General features: G+C 39.2%; 1 protein-coding gene across 2 annotated transcripts in view; it reads left to right on the plus strand.

Annotated features, from left to right (window-relative positions):
- LOC311304235 (uncharacterized protein) overlaps nucleotides 1–19656 on the plus strand; it is an 807935-nt gene that overhangs the window by 192258 nt on the left and 596021 nt on the right. The window contains exon 14 of one of the 2 annotated variants that reach the window (XM_084431142.1): nucleotides 4881–5054. The exons of the other annotated variant lie outside the window; for it this stretch is intronic. Within the exon in view, the coding sequence (XP_084287268.1) occupies nucleotides 4881–5054 (174 nt within the window). The remainder of the gene's footprint in view (nucleotides 1–4880; nucleotides 5055–19656) is intronic. 2 annotated transcript variants of the gene reach the window in all.

Raw genomic sequence — 19656 nt, forward strand, 5'->3', positions numbered from 1 at the left:
GTCAAACACAGTATTAGTATGGTGTTCCTAATAATCCTTTAGGTGAGTGTATGTCAATACTGTCCTCTGAATCAGTCCCATAAATATCCCTGTGCCAAATGTCCACCACAGGTAACCTTTTATAAGAAGCCTCCAGAAACAACAAATATAATGACGAAACCATCCCCCTTGTGTTACCATATGAAGTAAGCAACTTATGCAAAGTAAGACAGTGAATACTAGAGCCCCAAGGAACCCCATATGCACGCATGGCAGATCTCAGGCGCAGATAAAAGAAAAATTAAGTTCCTGGTAAATTATTGTGGCGAGGGGGGCGTGGTTTTGCGAAGTCTGTAGCGGGAGAGAGAGGACGGAGCTGAGCGGTGCGTAAGTAGGTCAAGTGCAGATGATGAACACCTGTGTCTGATTGCAGTAATTGGCGTGGAGAGACCGGATATAAGCCGGTGGGAATGAGAGAGAGAGAGAGAGAGTTGGACTGGGACCTCGTCTGCTGCTGTGCTCGACGGAGAATTCAACACGAGAATCTGGATTATTGTTTTGTTGTTGCTGTGCTGATAAGCACGGTGAACGCGCTCTGTGCACAACCTTACTCTTTTGAACTTTTTACTTTAATAAAAACGAGTGTCCCAGTCTCGCCGACCCCTGTCTTCTTCCTTCCCTTCATTGCAACATTGAAATTCATTACACTGGTGCCGAAACCCGGGAGCGAAGAAGATCGCCGCCGCCATGCAAAACCACGCCCCCCTCGCCACAATTATATTCTGCACGTAGGTCGTTGAACATGCGTAAACCATTGTCCCCCCAAATATCAGCCAAAACATTAATGCCTCTATCACTCCAGTCTGAGAAAACCAAAGGGTTATTGCCCGATAAAAGATTATGATTACAAAATAATGGAGAATTTAAATGCCATTTATGGTCATCGCGGGTGAATTTTTTGAAGCCGACCGCCAGGTAGAAAGAAGATAAGCTATTATTGGGCCAAAATGCTGCTTCGCACTCTTTAACGGAATGTTGCAATAAATCAAATCCTGTAGTCTATAAGGTAAAGCCAGGTTAAATTCAATCGGTTGCCAAGATATAACAGAGCCAGGATTCAACCATACTGTAAGAGGGCGTAATGCAAAAGCCCAATGATAAAGCCTAAAGTCAGGTAATGCAAGTCCGCCAGCATCCTTGCAACACTGCAGTGTTAAATACTTTATACGAGGGGCCTTGCCGTTCCATATGAACTTAGAAACTAAATTTTGCAATTTAGACCTGAAATCTAAGGGTGGTGACAGAGTTATCATAGCAGAAAAAAAATTAATGCGAGGCAAAATATCCATTTTGATGATAGAAATCCGAGCTTGTAAAGATAGAGGAAGCGATGACCAATGAGTCAGGTCCATCTCTACACGATTATATATACCCTGGAAAAAATTTTGCGCTATTGTGTGCAGAGATGGATATATGTCCACACCCAAATATCTAAAGCTGGTTACTATTGGTATAAAAGATGGTAAAACAGAATTAAAGGATGAATTATTTAAATGCATCAATGAAGATTTGTTCCAATTAATCTTTGTAACCGCACTGGGTATATCATTAACATTAGCTCAAATGATCTATAGGGAATTTTAATAATTAAACATGAGTATGATTAATATGTTGCATATTACGGTTACATTACATTATCGAAGCTGAAAATAGATCGATCGTATATGAATGATCACCACAACGGGTTATGGTTCATCATTAATATATCAATAGTCCTATTTCAGATCGAGTTTATTAGATAACTTTAATGGAATTAATTTAGTTATCCAACAATCGGTTTGTCCAGCAAACAGCGTAAGATTACCTTATCAACTCTCAAGAAAAATTATCCTTCTTCTAAACGCAAGAAAGAGTATTTTTTTCTGGCCTTGTAAAAACCCAACACTCTGTGTTTATAAAATTAGGTTACTTAAATCGTAACAAGATAAAGCATGTAGCTAGATCGACACTTCATTGACTTTGTAATTATGAGCATTTTAGACAGAAACAATCAAGCATATAATTGTTTTAATAATTGAATAATACATCGAACTAAAGTTCACACAGAATATAGGTATGTATATACAGAACACGTAAACAAATACAAGACTAAACGAATCACAAAAATGAGAGAGAGAGAGAGAGAGAGAGAGAGAGACCGGAAAATGAGAAATGGAGAAAGGGTGAGCAAGTGAAAGTGAAAGCAAAAATCTGCGATCAGAGAGAGATCACAGCAATGGCAAAAATCACAGACCAGATAACCTTTGAGAGAGACAACAAGGAATCAGATTACATTAAAAGTTCAATAAACTTATCTTGCAAAATGGTTCTTTTTGTTGCTGAAGAACGCAGAGTCGTGCGTGTGTCGTTAAGAGCGTGCGTGTGTTTCTTTAGGAAAGCAGGGCTTGCACTCTCGTGATTTATATTACTATAAATTACAGCAACACCTCCCCCTTTGCCTTTCAGACGAGGTTCATGTTTATAACAGTAATCTTGCGGGGTGGACTCATTTAAAGTAATATAATTGTCTGGTTTTAGCCAGGTTTCTGTCAAACACAGCACGTCGAGATTATAGTCAGTAATATCATTAACAATGACTGCTTTTGAAGTAAGGGATTGAATATTCAGCAACCCAAGCTTTATCATTTGTTCATCCGTATTATATCTGTTTTTTATTTGTGGAACATCAATAACATTTTTACCCTTGAATGGGTTTTGGAGTTTTTTGTATGTCCTAATTCGGGGAACAGACACAGTCTCTATATGATGATATCTAGGTGAAAGAGGCTCTATGTGATGGGATTTATGTGACTTGGTGACGTGAGACAGCTAGCAGACGGTCGGTTTAGCCAGTCTGTCTGCTTCCTGACCTGAGCCCCAGATTGTCATGTTTGAGCTCTAAGACTATGAGCCATATTACTAGAGAGAAGAGCAGCACCATCCCAGGAGGGATGAATACCATCTCTTTTCAACAGGTCAGGTCTGCCCCAAAAACTTTTCCAATTGTCTATGAATTCTATATTATTTTGGGGACAAAAACGCGACAGCCAGCGATTCAGTGAACACAATCTATTAACTATCTCATCACTCCTGCGAACAGGAAGGGGGCCAGAGCAAATTACAGTGCCTGACATCGTACTTGCAAGTTCACACACCTCTTTAACGTTAATTTTTGTGATCTCCGACTGGCGGAGTCTAACATCATTAGTGCCGACATGAATAATGATCTTAGAGAATTTACGATTAGCATTAGCCAGCACTTTTAAATTTGCTTTGAAGTCAGGATCTCTGGCTCCCGGCAAACATGTGACTATGGTGTCTGGTGTCTCTATTTTCACGCTCAGTGTGATCGAATCGCCAATAACTAGAGCACATTCAACAGGATTCTCAGTGGGTGTTTCACTGAGTGGGGAGAACCTGTTTGATGTTGTAATCGGAACGGAAGAGCAGTGTTTTGTTCCGCGACTAGAGCGTCTCACCGTCACCCAATCGCCCTGCTGCACGGGCTCTACTTCAGCTGGAACCGAACCATGTACAGAGTTCACTAAGCTAGTCGCATCCAAAACAGTATCTAAAGTCCTAGCACTCTTACAATTAACCTCGATTAAAGTTTGGATGCGTGTCTCTAATTCTGAAATCTTCTCCGCCAGCTTAACTATCTCCCTGCATTTATCACATGTAAAACCTGTGCTGGCAGAGAAGGCTATGCTAAACATGTTGAATGAGGTGCAGGTGACAATAACAGGAGATGACATGACTTACCATGTTTGTTGACTGATACTCACCACAGTTTTTGATGCACTCGTAAAGGGCGCGCGAGAAAAAATAAATGAATATATAAAGAGCGCACGGAAGGCGCGAGCGTGCTAGAGAATAAAAATAAATAAATAAAGAGCGCACGGATGGCACGCTAACAGCCTAGCGAATTACTAGCGTGTTGACCTAGCAATAACGATTTAGATTGAAGCTAGTGATATCCGGTTAATGTGTGATGTTCATTAAGCTATATTTAGCAGTATCAATAACAAGGAATGATAGTAAATAATGATTAGTAAATAATGATTAATACGAAGCTTACAGACACAAACCAATGCAACGCAGCAGCAGCAGCAGAGCAGACAGAGCCTGCTCAGCCTGACAGAGCAGTTACAGTGAGATTAAAGTTTACTGTTTAGTTTATTTAAAGGCAACTGGACTCAAGTCTCATCATTTATAGCACTGCACTTTCTGGTGTTCCTCCATCTAAAGAAAGTTTCAGAAACACTATTAGAGAACGGCTTGTTATGTGTATCAGTAGAAAGAGCATTAAACTGTGAAGCATTTGAAACTTTGTGGCTATAAAATTGTTTTATATACTGAAATCTGACAAATCTTTGCTTTGAAACAATACAGAAGTGAGAACAGACTAAAAACAGCGTAACAAATGACAGTAGATTATTCTGACAGAGATACAGTTATACTGGACTAATGGTGCTTTACACTAAATCTTAATTTATTAAGCAAAATGTGTATTCAGAGGTTGTAAACTACAAAACTGACTTTGAATTAATTGTGAGTCATGTACAAGATTTTCTGATGTTTAAAATATGAAATCAGTCCATTTAAATGTTTACTTTTCTATTGTTTCTATATTGATCCTATATATTAATCTAGTGATAAATTCACTTATTTGTGGAGTGAGGACGGATCCAGACTGGGATTGTAACTAGTTTCCTCAAATGCTCCTGTCTTGGTTTGTTCATATCATTAAGTCTCCATGATTTTGCTGGTGTATTAGTGACTGTATGGTATTTATTAATGATGCTCTTAACTCACACATGAACTGAACATGGATCTGAGTAATTTTCTCTTTCTGTCTTCAGTCTGAGTGGATGCAGTATTACAGCGAAACAGTGTCTCATCCTGACTTCAGCTCTGAAATCAAACCCATCACACCTGAGAGAGCTGGACCTGAGCGGGAATAAACTAGGAGACTCAGGAGTGAAAAACCTCAGTGATCTACTGATGAACCCACAATTCAAGCTGGAGAAACTACAGTTAGTATCATTATACTATACAACATTTACAGTGTGATGGTTTGAACAGAAGCAGAAAGTTTGCTGTTTGGTTTATTTTAAAGGTACACTGTGTAGTTTTTAAAGTATTTTATTAGCTAAAATCATTGTCTTTATTCATAAATATGTCCTCATTGTTGTAAAATTTCCTCTGCCAATGATCTGATTTATCCTCGTAAGCGAAGAATTTCTTATCTTTATTTACATTAGACGGGTAAGTCCAAGGAGGCTTCCATGGCGTTCCGACATTTTGAAAAACTATAATAGCAGAGAGGAACAAAAAGCACTAGCCTTCCTCAACGCCTTTCCACAACTCATTTCCATTCAGAGCCAGCGTCACGTGACTGAAACCAGCTGAAACAGACAAGGAGATCAGTGAGAGGCGCTTGTCACTGCCACGGCAAATCTGAAAGGCTGCACTGCCTGGTACTTCATAATGCAGGATCTTACTTATGCCAAGCCACAGGAAATGATTTTTACAGTCTGTGATTCATACTGTAACATTCGTTTGTTCGTTGTGTGTCAAGTTGCAGTTTGAAATAACGAACCTCATCACCCAACAGAAAACTCGATGAAGTGCAATTGGAAGACATGTTGTCAGCTTCTTGGCACATAACGGCTACCGTAGTTGCAACACGCATTTGAAAAGGCGAGGCGCTAGAGAGCACTATTCGTTTGAATGCAAAATAAAATTACACCACTAAATGGGAGAAATTCCTACACAGTGTACCTTTAAGGCAGTGTTTCCCAACCCTGCTCCAGAAGGACCCCCAACACTGCACGTTTTCTTTGTCTCCCTAATCAAACACCTGATTCAACCCATCAGCTCATTAGAAGAAACTCTCGGACCTGAAATGGGTGTGTCAGAAAGAGGAGTCTCATCTTTCTGACTCCTTCAGGAGCAGGGTTGGGAAACACTGCTTTAAGGCAACTGGAGCATCATCATTTATAGCACTGCACTTTCTCAAGCATTGGGTGATTGTCTATTTTCTTTTGTTGTTTGATTAACATTAATCACACAGAATATTAGGCTGCTGGTCCGGCCCTTTAAGACCTGCAAGAACACATAAGATTTATTTTTATAAATGGTGTTTACGTTCACTAAAGACATACCCGACTGTGTTTATGTGAATACTTGCCAGGATGTGCATTTTTACATATAATTTTGACTATTCAAACCTAATAATCCATGAAAGAGAACTGAAGTCTCAATCGCATGCTGTGTGAAATGTGTGTGTGCGCTATAGGGGCCTCATTTATAACCGCTGCACAAAACAGGCCCTGAAAGAGGCGTACGCCACTTCCGACGCATAAGTTGTAATTTATAAAAACAAACTTGACGGGAAAATTTGCCCACCTGCACGCAAACCCAGACCCATGCGTACAAACGTTTTGGAGACGGAGCAGTTTGGTGACACCGATGGTGAGCTGGAGTTAAATGTCTTTTGGTCACTTTTAGACAGGAAAATCTAAAAAAAATTATACATATAGGCTTACAGAAAGATAATACAAATATAATTTCACTCACCAAGTGACTTGAAGCAAACCTCCATCCATTTTGAAATGTCCGCGCCAGCGAGTGCGTGGGGCCGTTAGTGAAACTGATGCATATAGCCTATCTAATGGCAGATGAAGGAAAACCGTCTTCATTATGAGTCCTAATCATAAATACAGTGCATGTTTATTTATTTATTTATATATATTTTTAAACAGGAAAATATTAAAGACAATCGGGCCTGACTCAGAAATCAGATAAAACTGATTTTCAGCAGATTCTTGCTCTGCAGAACATAAATACCACATACAAAACAAAACTCCTAGACAAGACAGCAACAAACACACAAACCAAGAGAATGAGCATTAGGGGGCCTTCAAGACATGAAGCCATCTCAGTGGTCACAGATATACCTTTCCATTCGATGGCGAGCAAATGTTATTTTAAATAGTCTTATTGATGTTATAGTTCTGATGTGCTGTGGAATCTCATTCCAGGCTTTAGTGAGCACATGAAAAAAAACATCTCTGTCCATAGCAGTTCCTAAAAGCCGGTAAAGGCAGAAGTCTGTTTGTAACAGATCTCGTAGTGCGCTCGAACCTTGAGCTGAGTTTTGGAACCAACGCAGTCAGTGTTGCTGAAGTGTGTCCATTTAAGATTTGATAACACAAGTTTATCCCATGGCTTATTTTATAGTTCTGAAATGTCAAGGCATTACACAAAGATAGTGCAATACAGTGGTGAGTCCAGCCTGGAAGCCTGTTGTGGATCTTATAGGCTCTATTATAGAGTCTTGTTACTGGTTCAAGGATCTCATTTGTTGTGAGTGACCAAACAGGTAAACAATATGACAGAGTGGACATAATGATGGCATGAAGATATGTTTTAGAGACAGAAAGCAACAAATATGGTCTAATTTTACTATAAACAAATAACTTGGTAACACTTTACGGTAAGGGTACATGAATTATCATGAATTCATGTATAAATTCATGCATGAAATATGCATTCATTCATGCATTAATATCTCATGAATCATCAGGAACTAACATGAGTTCAACGTTTTTCATTCATGACTTCATGGATGAACAACACCTTAATTAAAACATTAGATGAGTACATCATCATGAATTATGATTTATTACGCATGATCATGATGTTTTCTTTGTTCACACAAAAAATTGGTCTTTACCACCCATTGTGGATAAAGCTATGGTTATGGTACATGAATCATCATGAATTCATGCATAAAAAAGTATTAATCCATGCATGCAAGACTGCTCTTCGAATTATTAAAGGAATGTACAAAAATCCACATTACCTTATGCATGCATACAGGCTAGAACAGTATATCAATTAATGTGAGAACTTTTTTTCTGAATTATGATCTGAGTTTCCAAGCATGTTCATGTCTTCTCATAGCCTGCAGGTAAATGGACAGAGCCCAAAATTGGCCAATCACAGCACATAACATACGAATTCTGTTGGCGTTCAAATACTAGTCATCATTAACTAAGCATTATTTATCAATGACTTCATCATGTGTGTGGCCCCTCAACTAAAGTGGTGACTTGGTACTTTGAAACACTGATGAACAATGTGTTTTCATTAGGCTATGATCTGAGTTATCCATCATGTTCATGTCTTCTTCATAGCCTGCAGGTAAATGGACAGACCCCCAAATTGGCCAATCACAGCACATAACATACGAACTCTGTTGGCATTCAAATACAGTAGTCATCATTAACTAAGCATTATTTATCAATGACTTCCTCATGTGTGTGGCCCCTCAACTAAAGTGGTGACTTGGTGCTTTGAAACACTGATGAACAATGTGGCATAACTGTGAAATGACATGAATATGAACATTCAAGTTCAAGTCTTTGCAAACAATGTACTGTGGACACAAATGGACTTTGATCTTAACTGTACTGCTTTATTCTTAAAAGGTATAAACCAGTTAAAAACCATAAAGCTGTTTAAAAAAAAAAATTTTCACAAACAGCTTGATCTCTTTTTGGGTAAAGAGTCACCTTTAAGCTACTGATGTGACTCCTCCATATCATGAAATTGTAAAACAGCTTTATGGTTTTGTAAAGAGTTTTCAGATATAGCCTACAGGCACTTAAAATAAAGTTCATGGTGTATGTACTGAATTCCTTCTCAGCTCTTTCCAGCTGTTGATTTAACTGGTTTATACCGTTCAGAATAAAGCAGTAAAGTTACATAACATTATTACGATTTTACACCTAAAAAATGTACGTTAAACTATTTACTAGATAAAGATAAAGATATCTGTATAATTTCCCTTTTACCATTTTATAGATTATAAATGTAAGATCCCTTAAACCTACTCCCACACCTAAACATACCCATATTATAGACAATATTAAAAGGATAAAACGTAATGGACAGATATGTGTAGGGAAATGGCAGTTTTATTAACAATGTAGCATTAAAAGATAGTTTGAGCAACTAATCCTACCCCTAACCATTTCTTAAAACTACGTAACTAACGTTACAATTGTAAATTAAAACAACAGACAGACAATCACAATCATTTATTTATTGAGAAAATGTCAAAACCGGTACCAAAAGTCGTTCACATGACGATGTGTCGCAGTCCTCTCTGGCAGTAACGTTATATAATAGTTTTGTATGAGGTAACGTTACAGAGCAGAATTTAAGTTATTAATCCATGAAATCCGGTTCGGTTTGCGGTTTGCTCTGTGAAGGCGCGCGCGCTTCTCCATTTCAAATGTAGTACACAAACATCTGTGACGAAGCATGCGAGAGCCAATGAGCGTTTGATATCACTGCCGTAAAACATGTCGTAACGCTTCGGGCGCAATTTTTGAATTTGAATTCACCACGAGCGCGGGATTTGACGTTGGTCTCTGAGAGAAATGGAGATGAAGATCACTGGATAAAGGGCTGCATTTGGATCTGTTTCTTGCAAACAACGTATGGATTATAAAGATTTGATCACATTAAGCTAATAAATTGATTTCTTTTGTGAATTTATGCTGTGTTTTAGTGTATTATGAGTCAAAACATTAATGCCACGATTTGAATATGCATAAGTTAAATAGGAATACGCCCAAATTTGTACGTCGTTGTTTGTATAAGTTGTTTATAAGTAAATAAATTACGTTTTTGTGCTGTCCACTTTCAGTATTATACGTTTCTGTGTGTATAAAACGTAAATAAATGTACGTAAAAATACACACGTATTCTCATGAGTTGCAAGTTAAGATCAAAGTCCATTTGTGTCCACAGTACATTGTGTGCAAATGCTTGAACTTTCATGTTCATATTCATGTCATTTCACAGTTATGCCACATTGTTCATCAGTGTTTCAAAGCACCAAGTCACCACTTTAGTTGAGGGGCCACACACATGATGAAGTCATTGATAAATAATGCTTAGTTAATGATGACTACTGTATTTGAATGCCAACAGAGTTCGTATGTTATGTGCTGTGATTGGCCAATTTTGGGGTCTGTCCATTTACCTGCAGGCTATGAAGAAGACATGAACATGATGGATAACTCAGATCATAGCCTAATGAAAACACATTGTTCATCAGTGTTTCAAAGTACCAAGTCACCACTTTAGTTGAGGGGCCACACACATGATGAAGTCATAGATAAATAATGCTTAGTTAATGATGACTACTGTATTTGAATGCCAACAGAGTTCGTATGTTATGTGCTGTGATTGGCCAATTTGGGGGTCTGTCCATTTACCTGCAGGCTATGAGAAGACATGAACATGCTTGGAAACTCAGATCATAATTCAGAAAAAAAGTTCTCACATTAATTGATATACTGTTCTAGCCTGTATGCATGCATTAGATAATGTGGATTTTTGTACATTCCTTTAATAATTCGAAGAGCAGTCTTGCATACATGAATTAATACTTTTTTATGCATGAATTCATGATGATTCATGTACCATAACCATAGCTTTATCCACAATGGGTGGTAAAGACCAATTTTTTGTGTGAACAAAGAAAACATCATGATCATGCGTAATAAATCATAATTCATGATGATGTACTCATCTTAGTTAATGTTTTAATTAAGGTGTTGTTCATCCATGAAGTCATGAATGAAAAACGTTGAACTCATGTTAGTTCCTGATGATTCATGAGATATTAATGCATGAATGAATGCATATTTCATGCATGAATTTATACATGAATTCATGATAATTCATGTACCCTTACCGTAAAGTGTTACCAATAACTTTTGGTTTAACTTTCTGTTTAGGGTTTGGACATGCTCACGACATGCTCGTGAGTCAAGAGAGACTCCCATATACTTATACGTGGATACAATTGAGAGCTTTTGATTAGAAAAGGTGATGGGAATGGATATGTGTAGCCCTATGGGAATTTTGGGTATCTCCTAAATCCACTATTTTAATTTTGGTTATTTTCTTTAAAGGGTTACTTCAGGATTTAGCATTAAGCTTTGTATTAGTAGAAAACCTGTAGTATTTTCGAATTACCATGCTTTCCACCCTCATATCCCCCTGAGACAAGAGATTTATGTATTTTTTGTCTGGAAAAAATCCTCCGATGACGCAAAAATCGTCATTTTGCGTCATCGGAGGATTTTCTGGACAGAGGCTAAAGACTACAGCCAGTAGAAGGCGTTGTTCCGCATGTTTTCAGCCCGCCCATACAGGGTGGAATCTCACTCACAGAATGTACACAGTGTCAGCCGTCTTTCTTTGGAAGCTAAGCTAGCAGGCTCTTGTTCTGTGGAGAAAGCTGAATAGTAGGAGAAAGCTGAGTAAGTAACCATCCTCCTTTTCCCGGACTTGTCCGGCGGGCGAGATCGTTCAAAATGTCCGGGATTCAGCTTTTGCTTTCTGCGGTCGCCATTCATTGTTTACATGCACACCTTTCAATCTAACTGAATTCATTCTGATTAGTGAATTTGAATGTAGTGTTTACATGAACGCTAAACAAGTGATCGGTTGATGTGCGTTTTACCATTGCTAAGAAAAATTCCCGCTCCTCCGTGAGAGATGCGAGACCCGGCGCGTCTCAGTAATCACGCCACCGGCCTCGCGCTGTTCTCCCGCGGCCGTCAGCCTCGTCCTGCTCACCACAGTAAACATGATGAATGGCGACTGTAGAACGCAAAAGCCGAATCCCGGACATTTTGGACGATCTCTAAATCCCTCGCAAACTCATCACGTAGGCTAGCTTTGTTGTTTTCATCTGCGCAATCTTACCGGTAGGCGTGGCCTCCTAAGGCAGCGAAGCAAGTGCATTCTGGGAGTTGTTGTCTTTCATCCACATAAGCCAAAAATACTTTTTCTGGCTTTTCTCAGTCTAGAAAGCTCCAAATTAAAAAATTTCTTCACATTTCTTCTACTTAAATGACCTATTTTAAATACACATTCATCTTCCCAGAGGTGAAGTATCCCTTTAAAATGTACATTTCATGTTGTTAAAAATGTTTAAATAGTGTTTATGTGTGTTAAAAAATAAGTTAGTTAAAATTCACTTACCTAGAAGAAAGATCCAATCAGGGGTCTGTCACGGTTGATTTATGCACTGTTTCCTCTGTGTCTCGTGTCACTGTTTGTTTACATGTCTGTGAGTATGCGCGAGTGGGCGTTGTCCCGCTCACGTGTGTGTGTGTGTGTGTGTGTGTGTGTGTGTGTGTGGTCTCATCTGGATCTTGTACTTCCTGTCAATCGCGTCTTCTCTGTTTCACCGCACCGAGCACTGGGGATTCCACGGATTCACCGCATCTGAGCACTTCTTCACGTGACCATCGAAGTCCCTGCGAGAATGAGCCTGATTGTCTTCCCCTGAGAGCGTCTGTTTGCCTGTTTCCTGAGAGCATCGGATCGCCTGTCCCCAAGAGACCGTTCAGCATTGACTTTTGAGTGATATTACCTTTGAGTTTGCTGTTCGAAATAAACACTATTTTTACCTATTACCTATTGCTATTGCTTCCAGTATTCTATCATGACAGGGTCAGGGTGATAGTGCAGCAGATTAATGCCATATTTCAAGAGAATCGTTCAAATTGGTATAAAAGCATGAAATTTGGCACAGATACTCTCTAAGGGTCACTTTTTGGGAAAAAGGCGTTGGCCACCCAAAAATTCAAAATGGCGGCCATTTTTTCAAGATGGCCGCTATTTCTGTCAAATTCTCATTATGTCAATTGTTCAAACAGTGATGTAGGCATAACATTTTGTGAAAATACTCTCTTCAGAATGTTTTTTTGGAAAACGGTGCTTGTCCCTCAAAAATTCATTTTTCAAGATGGCCGCCATTTCTCTTGAATCCTTACATCTTTTTTTCAAATGGTGATGCTATCATGAAATTTGGTACAAATATTCTTCAAGGAACATTATCATGGAAAAAGGTGTGTGCCGCTCAAATTCAAGATGGCAACCATTTTCCAGATGCCACCGTTTCTGTCAGAGCTCAATTTAATGTGTTAAGGAAGATTTTGTTTAATAGAGTGAATGTCATTACACAACCAGGGAACACTGGTGACTTCACTGCTATGGAACTCAGCATGGGGTTCAGTGTCAGCTGATCTAGTTTTACTTACACTGTAGTTCTTGACTAGTAGTAATAGTATAGCTAAGTTTAGTGTCCCAAATGCTGCCTAACAGCCCCTCATCAATTAGCTAGTAATAGACGTAGTTAGATAGCTGCATTTGAATTGACAAGTTGTGCCAGCGCGGGAGAGCCGAGCCAAGGGTAAGCGGGGCAATATATGACTTGTTCATGTATGCTTACCTGGAAGGTGTACAGATCACACAGGACTTAAATGGCACTGGATGAATGATCGGGCTAGGTGTAGGTGACCCGTACCTAGTTGTATCCCACATAGATATCCATATAAAGGCTAGATGTCTTAAGGCGGAGTCACTTCCGGCATCACCGGTGGCCATCTTACCACAGGGAAGCTGTGCATTAAGGTGAGTGATCAGCACGCACACAAATCCTCTTATCTCACTGAAATCTTGACGGATTTACAAACGGTTTGGTTTCTTACAAACGTTATTAAAGTGGCTATAATTCTTTCATATGGAAGTCCATTGTTATAATTATGCATATGTATGCAGTATCATAACTACATCTCTGACGTTTATAACAAACCAAACCATTTGAAAATCGGTAGAAAATTGAGCAAGTTATGGTTATTTAAAAGTACATGCACCATGTTACGAGTGAGCGAGCACCCTGTGGTAAGATGGCCGCCACGTGTGGACGTCGACCTCCATTGGCCAGCAGCGCGCACGAGACATCTAGCCTTTATTATATGATATCTATGGTATCCCATACTTGAATGTGTACTATGTCTATGATTGAGGTGGTAAAAGGATAACCACTCGGCCTTAATCAGACAACAAACCCCCAAAATGGAAAATGAAAATCCCATGTCAGCCAAGAGTCCAACTGATTGGATGAAATGTTGTCTTTGTCAGACAGACACAAAGGAACCCCTCCAATCACCACCTACCCATCATGTTTCTCAACATGATGGCTATAAAATGATTGCCACCAACATTCCACTCTTTCACAAGATGAACAAAATGCCAATGACCCTGGACCTGGAACGACTGGATGAAGGTGGGGGTATAGAAGCTACTTTGAGAAGGAACCAAGCGAAGTATCACCACAATTGTCGACTTCGGTTCAACAACACAAAGTTACTTCGTGCCCAGAAGCAACAATCCGATGCTCAATGTAGTGAGACAGATGAAGGCCAAACAAAGCATCGCAGAACCATGATGCAGAAAAGTCTAGATGATCAGGTTTGCTTTCTTTGTGATAACATATCTCCTGAATCTGACCTACGTCAGGTAATCACACTGCAACTGAATGACAGACTACATGAATGTGCACAAACACGGAATGATGCTAAATTGTTTCAACTAAGTGGTGCTGATGCCATTGCACAGGAGCTGAAATACCATCATTTGTGTCTCATTCATCTTTACAACAGATAGAAACTCCACCTCAGAAGGCTTGAGAAAGAGTCACAGAGTGAAACGATTCAACCAGCCATATTTCCTATTAGGGCTGTAGTACTCGAGTCCGGTCTTGGACTCGAGTCCGGACTCGAGACCGTTTTTCTATGGTCTCGGACTTGTCTCGGACTCGCTGGTATTCGGACTCGGACTTGTCTCGGTCTCGGCCACTGGTCTTGCCAAATATGGCTTTTGGTCTCGACCGAGTCCAGGAGTCTTTATTATGTTCCCAGTAATCACACATACGTCGCTGCGATATTAAAACAAAATATTATTGGAGGGAAAGTGAAACACTGGCCACTTAATAACTATGGGCATTTCGGGTCTTTTTCGTGAGCCGGCTCGTTTCACTCAGCTCACTGAAAAGAGCCGGCTCTTTTTCGTGAACGGGCTCGTTTGCTCAGCTCACTGAAAAGAGCCGGCTCTTTTGACTCACAAACGGCTCTTTAACCTGTTAAGCTGCAACCCCACTTTTGAAAAATCCCCAGAAATGACACACCCAAACTGAAACAGATACAGTTCATGAACCCTTTGCATTAAAAGCACAAGTATGATCTCATTTGAAAGCTGACACCTGGCAGTTTATTGTAAATGTAGAATTAATTATTGTCATAATGACAAAAATTGTTATAAATAGCTTCAAAGTTTTGTAAAATTATTAGAAATGAATTTTTATGAAACATCCTCATGAAAATAAAATTGAAGTTGGCACTGGAGCAATCTAGAAATGCACTACAGCTAAAGCCATATGTCTAAACATTCTATGTTTAAAATCTGAAGATAATAAGTCCAAAACTCTGTATTTGGTTAAATGTTTTTCAAGACCATGTCAAATGACTTTATTTTGATTTGACGCTAAAATGCTACTGATGTTTATTGTCATCTTCTAACCATCTATCCAGTATATTGTCTCTATTGTTTTGTGGTGCAAACGATCCCCATTCAGTCTGAGTCTCCCCCTGCACACATTCACACTTCTCCAGCCTGGTTATGGCTCGAAATATGCATTTCTTTTGTCTGCATTATAGCTACTAACGACTGGCTATTCACAGGCTATTCATAGGGTTTCAGTCCCTAATTTCTTTTCTCAAAGTTTACCACACATTTTAAACTGTATCAAATGCATTTCTTGAATAAAGACACATTTCAGGTAGCATTCAAAAAATAATAAAAGTATAACTTCTAGGTAGCAGGTGCACCTAGGGCTAGCTAGCATGTTAGCTTAGCACACCATCAATACACGACAATTTATGAGATTAAAACCATGTTTAAATAAACTCGCTGAAAGTCCACCGCTAGTGCAACGTGAATATTCACATTTTTTGATTGTCCATAACACCCCGAAAACTAGCCTGCTTGCCTTGCACATCTAATTAATGGGCAAAGGTTTCCGACTTTTTTTCTTACCTTTCTTTCTTTGCCTATTCCACGAGTGGTAACGTTAGGCTCCAATGACTGGCTGTTTTAAAATATAGCAAATATCGAAACAAAATAACCCAGCTCATAACTTGCAGGTTTGCTTAGTGGCAAACTTTTTTCATTTGATTGCTTCAGCCGCCACCCGCCTGAATTTAATTAAAATATTATTTTTCGTCACGTCATCCGCCCGATCCGCGGTTTATCCGCATGTCTTGTTTGTGTGTGTGTGTCTGTGAGTTGGCTCGGCCTTCCCTCATGCAGTTTAATTGGTTGATATCGCGTGTATGATTGACAGGAACAGAATGTGAGGCTGATCAGACAGTCGAAACGAATGTGTGTGCTCCTTTAGGCCTATATCTTTTTTTTTTTTTTTTTTTTTGAATTTGTCAATTATTTTAAATAAAATTAAAATTATTCATTATTTCATTATTACATAGTGATTTAATTTCTATAGGCTATAGCCTATATTTTTTTAGCAGACTTTTTTTTTTCCTGTCCTGGACTCGGTCTTGACTCGGACTCGAACCTCTTTGGACTCGGTCTTGACTTGGACTCGACTAGTCCTGGTCTTGGACTTGTCTTGGACTCGACAAAGGTGGTCTTGACTACAGCCCTATTTCCTATGGCTCTTTCTGAACTGGTCGCCTATATTGTTGAAACCAGTCTCAATTCTGATGGTCCTTCCGCCTTCCATCTCACAGATACAATGGGGAGAACAAGTATTTGATACACTGCTGATTTTGCAGGTTTTCCCACATACAAACCATGTAAAAGTCTGTAATTTTTATCATAGGTACTCTTCAACTGTGAGTGACGGAATCTAAAAAAAAAATCCAGAAAATCACATTGTATGATTTTTAAGTAATTAATTTGCATTTTATTGCAAGACATAAGTATTTGATACATCAGAAAAGCAGAACTTAATATTTGGTACAGAAACCTTTGTTTGCAATTATAGAGAACCTACGTTTCCTGTAATTCTTGACCAAGTTTGCACAATCTGCAGCAGGGATTTTGGCACACTCCTCCATACAGACTTTCTCCAGATCTTTCAGGTTTCGGGGCTGTCGCTGGGCAATACGGACTTTCAGCTCCCTACAAAGATTTTCTATTGGGTTCAGGTCTGGAGACTGGCTAGGCCACTCCAGGACCTTGAGATGCTTCTTACGAAGCCACTCCTTAGTTGCCCTGGCTGTGTGCTTTGGGTTGTTGTCATGCTGGAAGACCCAGCCACGACCCATCTTCAATGCTCTTACTGAGGGAAGGAGGTTGTTGGCCAAGATCTCGCGATACATGGCCCCATCCATCCTCCCCTCAATGCGGTGCAGTCGTCCTGTACCCTTTGCAGAAAAGCAAGCCCAAAGAATGATGTTTCCACCTCCATGCTTCACGGTTGGGATGGTGTTCTTGGGGTTGTACCATAGACCGTAAAAAATATGGACAAAGCGTCTGTGACGTCACCCATAGACTTTCTCAAGAACGGTTTTGAAGCCGTTTATGGGGGGTATGGGCGGCGCCATCTTGGAAAATCTTGGGAAATCCTAACCCCGCCCACCTTCTGGCCAATCCATAAATAGGTAAAGGACGCAGCGCGCGTCTCTCAGCTCGCTCTGCTACTCGGGTTATCTCTGTGTATATTTTAGGCAACGAAATATGTTATAAAACACCATACTATTTCTTTTCGTTTTCATTTAAAGAAATCTTAAACATTATAGCCACACAAATGTGGTTCAGGCAACGCGTATTGATTATATTCACTGCATATAACGTTTGCCTATTTATAACAAAACGAAATATAAAACACAAACCTGCCTCTTTTCGTTTTAAATATAATATAAAAACATTAAACATTTTAATATGGTCCAGGCAATATGTGCATTTGTACTAAACAACAGATTTTGCAGTAAACAACATTACAGATCATCTTCATTGTATTAAAATTTTAAATGACAAAACTCAACCCAGTCTCTTTTTGTTAAATTTCAGTTTTATCAATATTAGCCATTATAAAAGTATAAGTAAAAGGTACAAGAAGCTATACAAATAAAGCAAACAATTCAGTCAAACATCAGCGCTCTAGTCTAACCATACAACGGTAAAGTTAAATACTTATAAAGTTATGAAACTTCCCCTCAGCCAAAACGATTGGCCAGGGAACAAATTATAGATTCACGAGACCAAAAATCGCCCGTTAGATACACACAAGACGAATTATACCTCATATTTAACCACTACAGAGACACCAGAGTCCGCGGCAAACGTCAGAACGACTAGCCGAGGAAAGGCTGTTCCAGGCGGGTTACATGAGCGCCGAGCGCCCGGTCATCGCTGGATCTCACAACTGGATAAAATTTTCATAAATCTTTAAATAAACCACAGATTTGAGCTTTAAACAACTACATTCTCGCCTGAAAAACTCTTAAAACTACATTTCATGATACAGAAACAGTAGTATTATATTTCAACTGTGTAAAAAAATGGCGCTTCTTATGTTGTCATTCTCCTTGGCGCAGCCTATGCTCGTTATCAGCTGTCAATCAAGCTGTCGATCAAAGTTAACCACGCCCTTATTTGTCATACATTTTATATCTAAACTAACGAGTTAGAAAAAAATTCACAGCCCTCATGGTTGTCAGGCACTCGGAACCTATCGAAAAATACAATAAAAGTCCATGGGACCAACCTGTAAAAACATGAATTTATGCTGTGAAAACGGACATTTTAACATGGGGGCTATGGACATTTGCTCCCTTTTGGGACCTCGCCCTAGCGGATTTTCGATGTATTGCAGTTTTTCGCACTTCCGGGTAGGCTTAATTTTTCAGATTAGAATGTTGCCGCTTGGGTTGTACCCAGCAAACACAGAACGTTGGCACAACGTAGCCAACCTTCTAACAACATTTTAACAACATGGCCAAAAGGTTGCTATAACTACGTTGTGTGGTGAAGGTTGTTACAGCGTTGTCACAATGTTGACATTAAACCACCGTTCAGGGCCATTGCTTAAGGTTGTGCTTAGGGTGTCTTGACAACCACTGGACTACATAATGTACTCGTCACTGCCCTGAAGCGGGAAAATCACAACCACCTGTTGGGCTCATTGTGTTCTCATTCATCATCGAGCAAGGATACGTGAGTATTGCGTTTAGCCTACCTCAGCTATCAAACCCAACCTACAACTTTAATTTCTAATGTGATTAATGTAGCATCGCTCGCACTGTTTAGTTTTTCGTTTGACTTTTCCGCTATTTAGTCTCATTCGTTTCATTGCTCCTCTGGATTTGTGGATGTTTCCCCGGTGACACCTGCTCGGCTACTGTCCGCCATACAGACCCGGTTTTGTTCATTAAATGTTCTGATCTGCCATTGCTTTTTATGTTTTATTTATTATACTTAAAATAAATTTGTATATTCGTTTATTTCTTTTTTTTTTTTTTTTTCACAAATGTATGACTTTTGGAAGTGCAATTTGATTATATGCAGTTTTAATAAAGTTGAATTAACGAAACCTTCTGTCATTTTTACTCTTCAAAGTGTAGGCTACACTTGCAGGTGTTGATAGCCCCATTCAATAATAATATAGATAAACAATAAATGATAAAAAGTATATAATTATCTAACAAAATACACCATATAAAAATATTGTCA

Source organism: Rutilus rutilus (genome assembly GCF_951802725.1).
Source record: "Rutilus rutilus genome assembly, chromosome: 14".
Taxonomy (NCBI): domain Eukaryota; kingdom Metazoa; phylum Chordata; class Actinopteri; order Cypriniformes; family Leuciscidae; genus Rutilus; species Rutilus rutilus.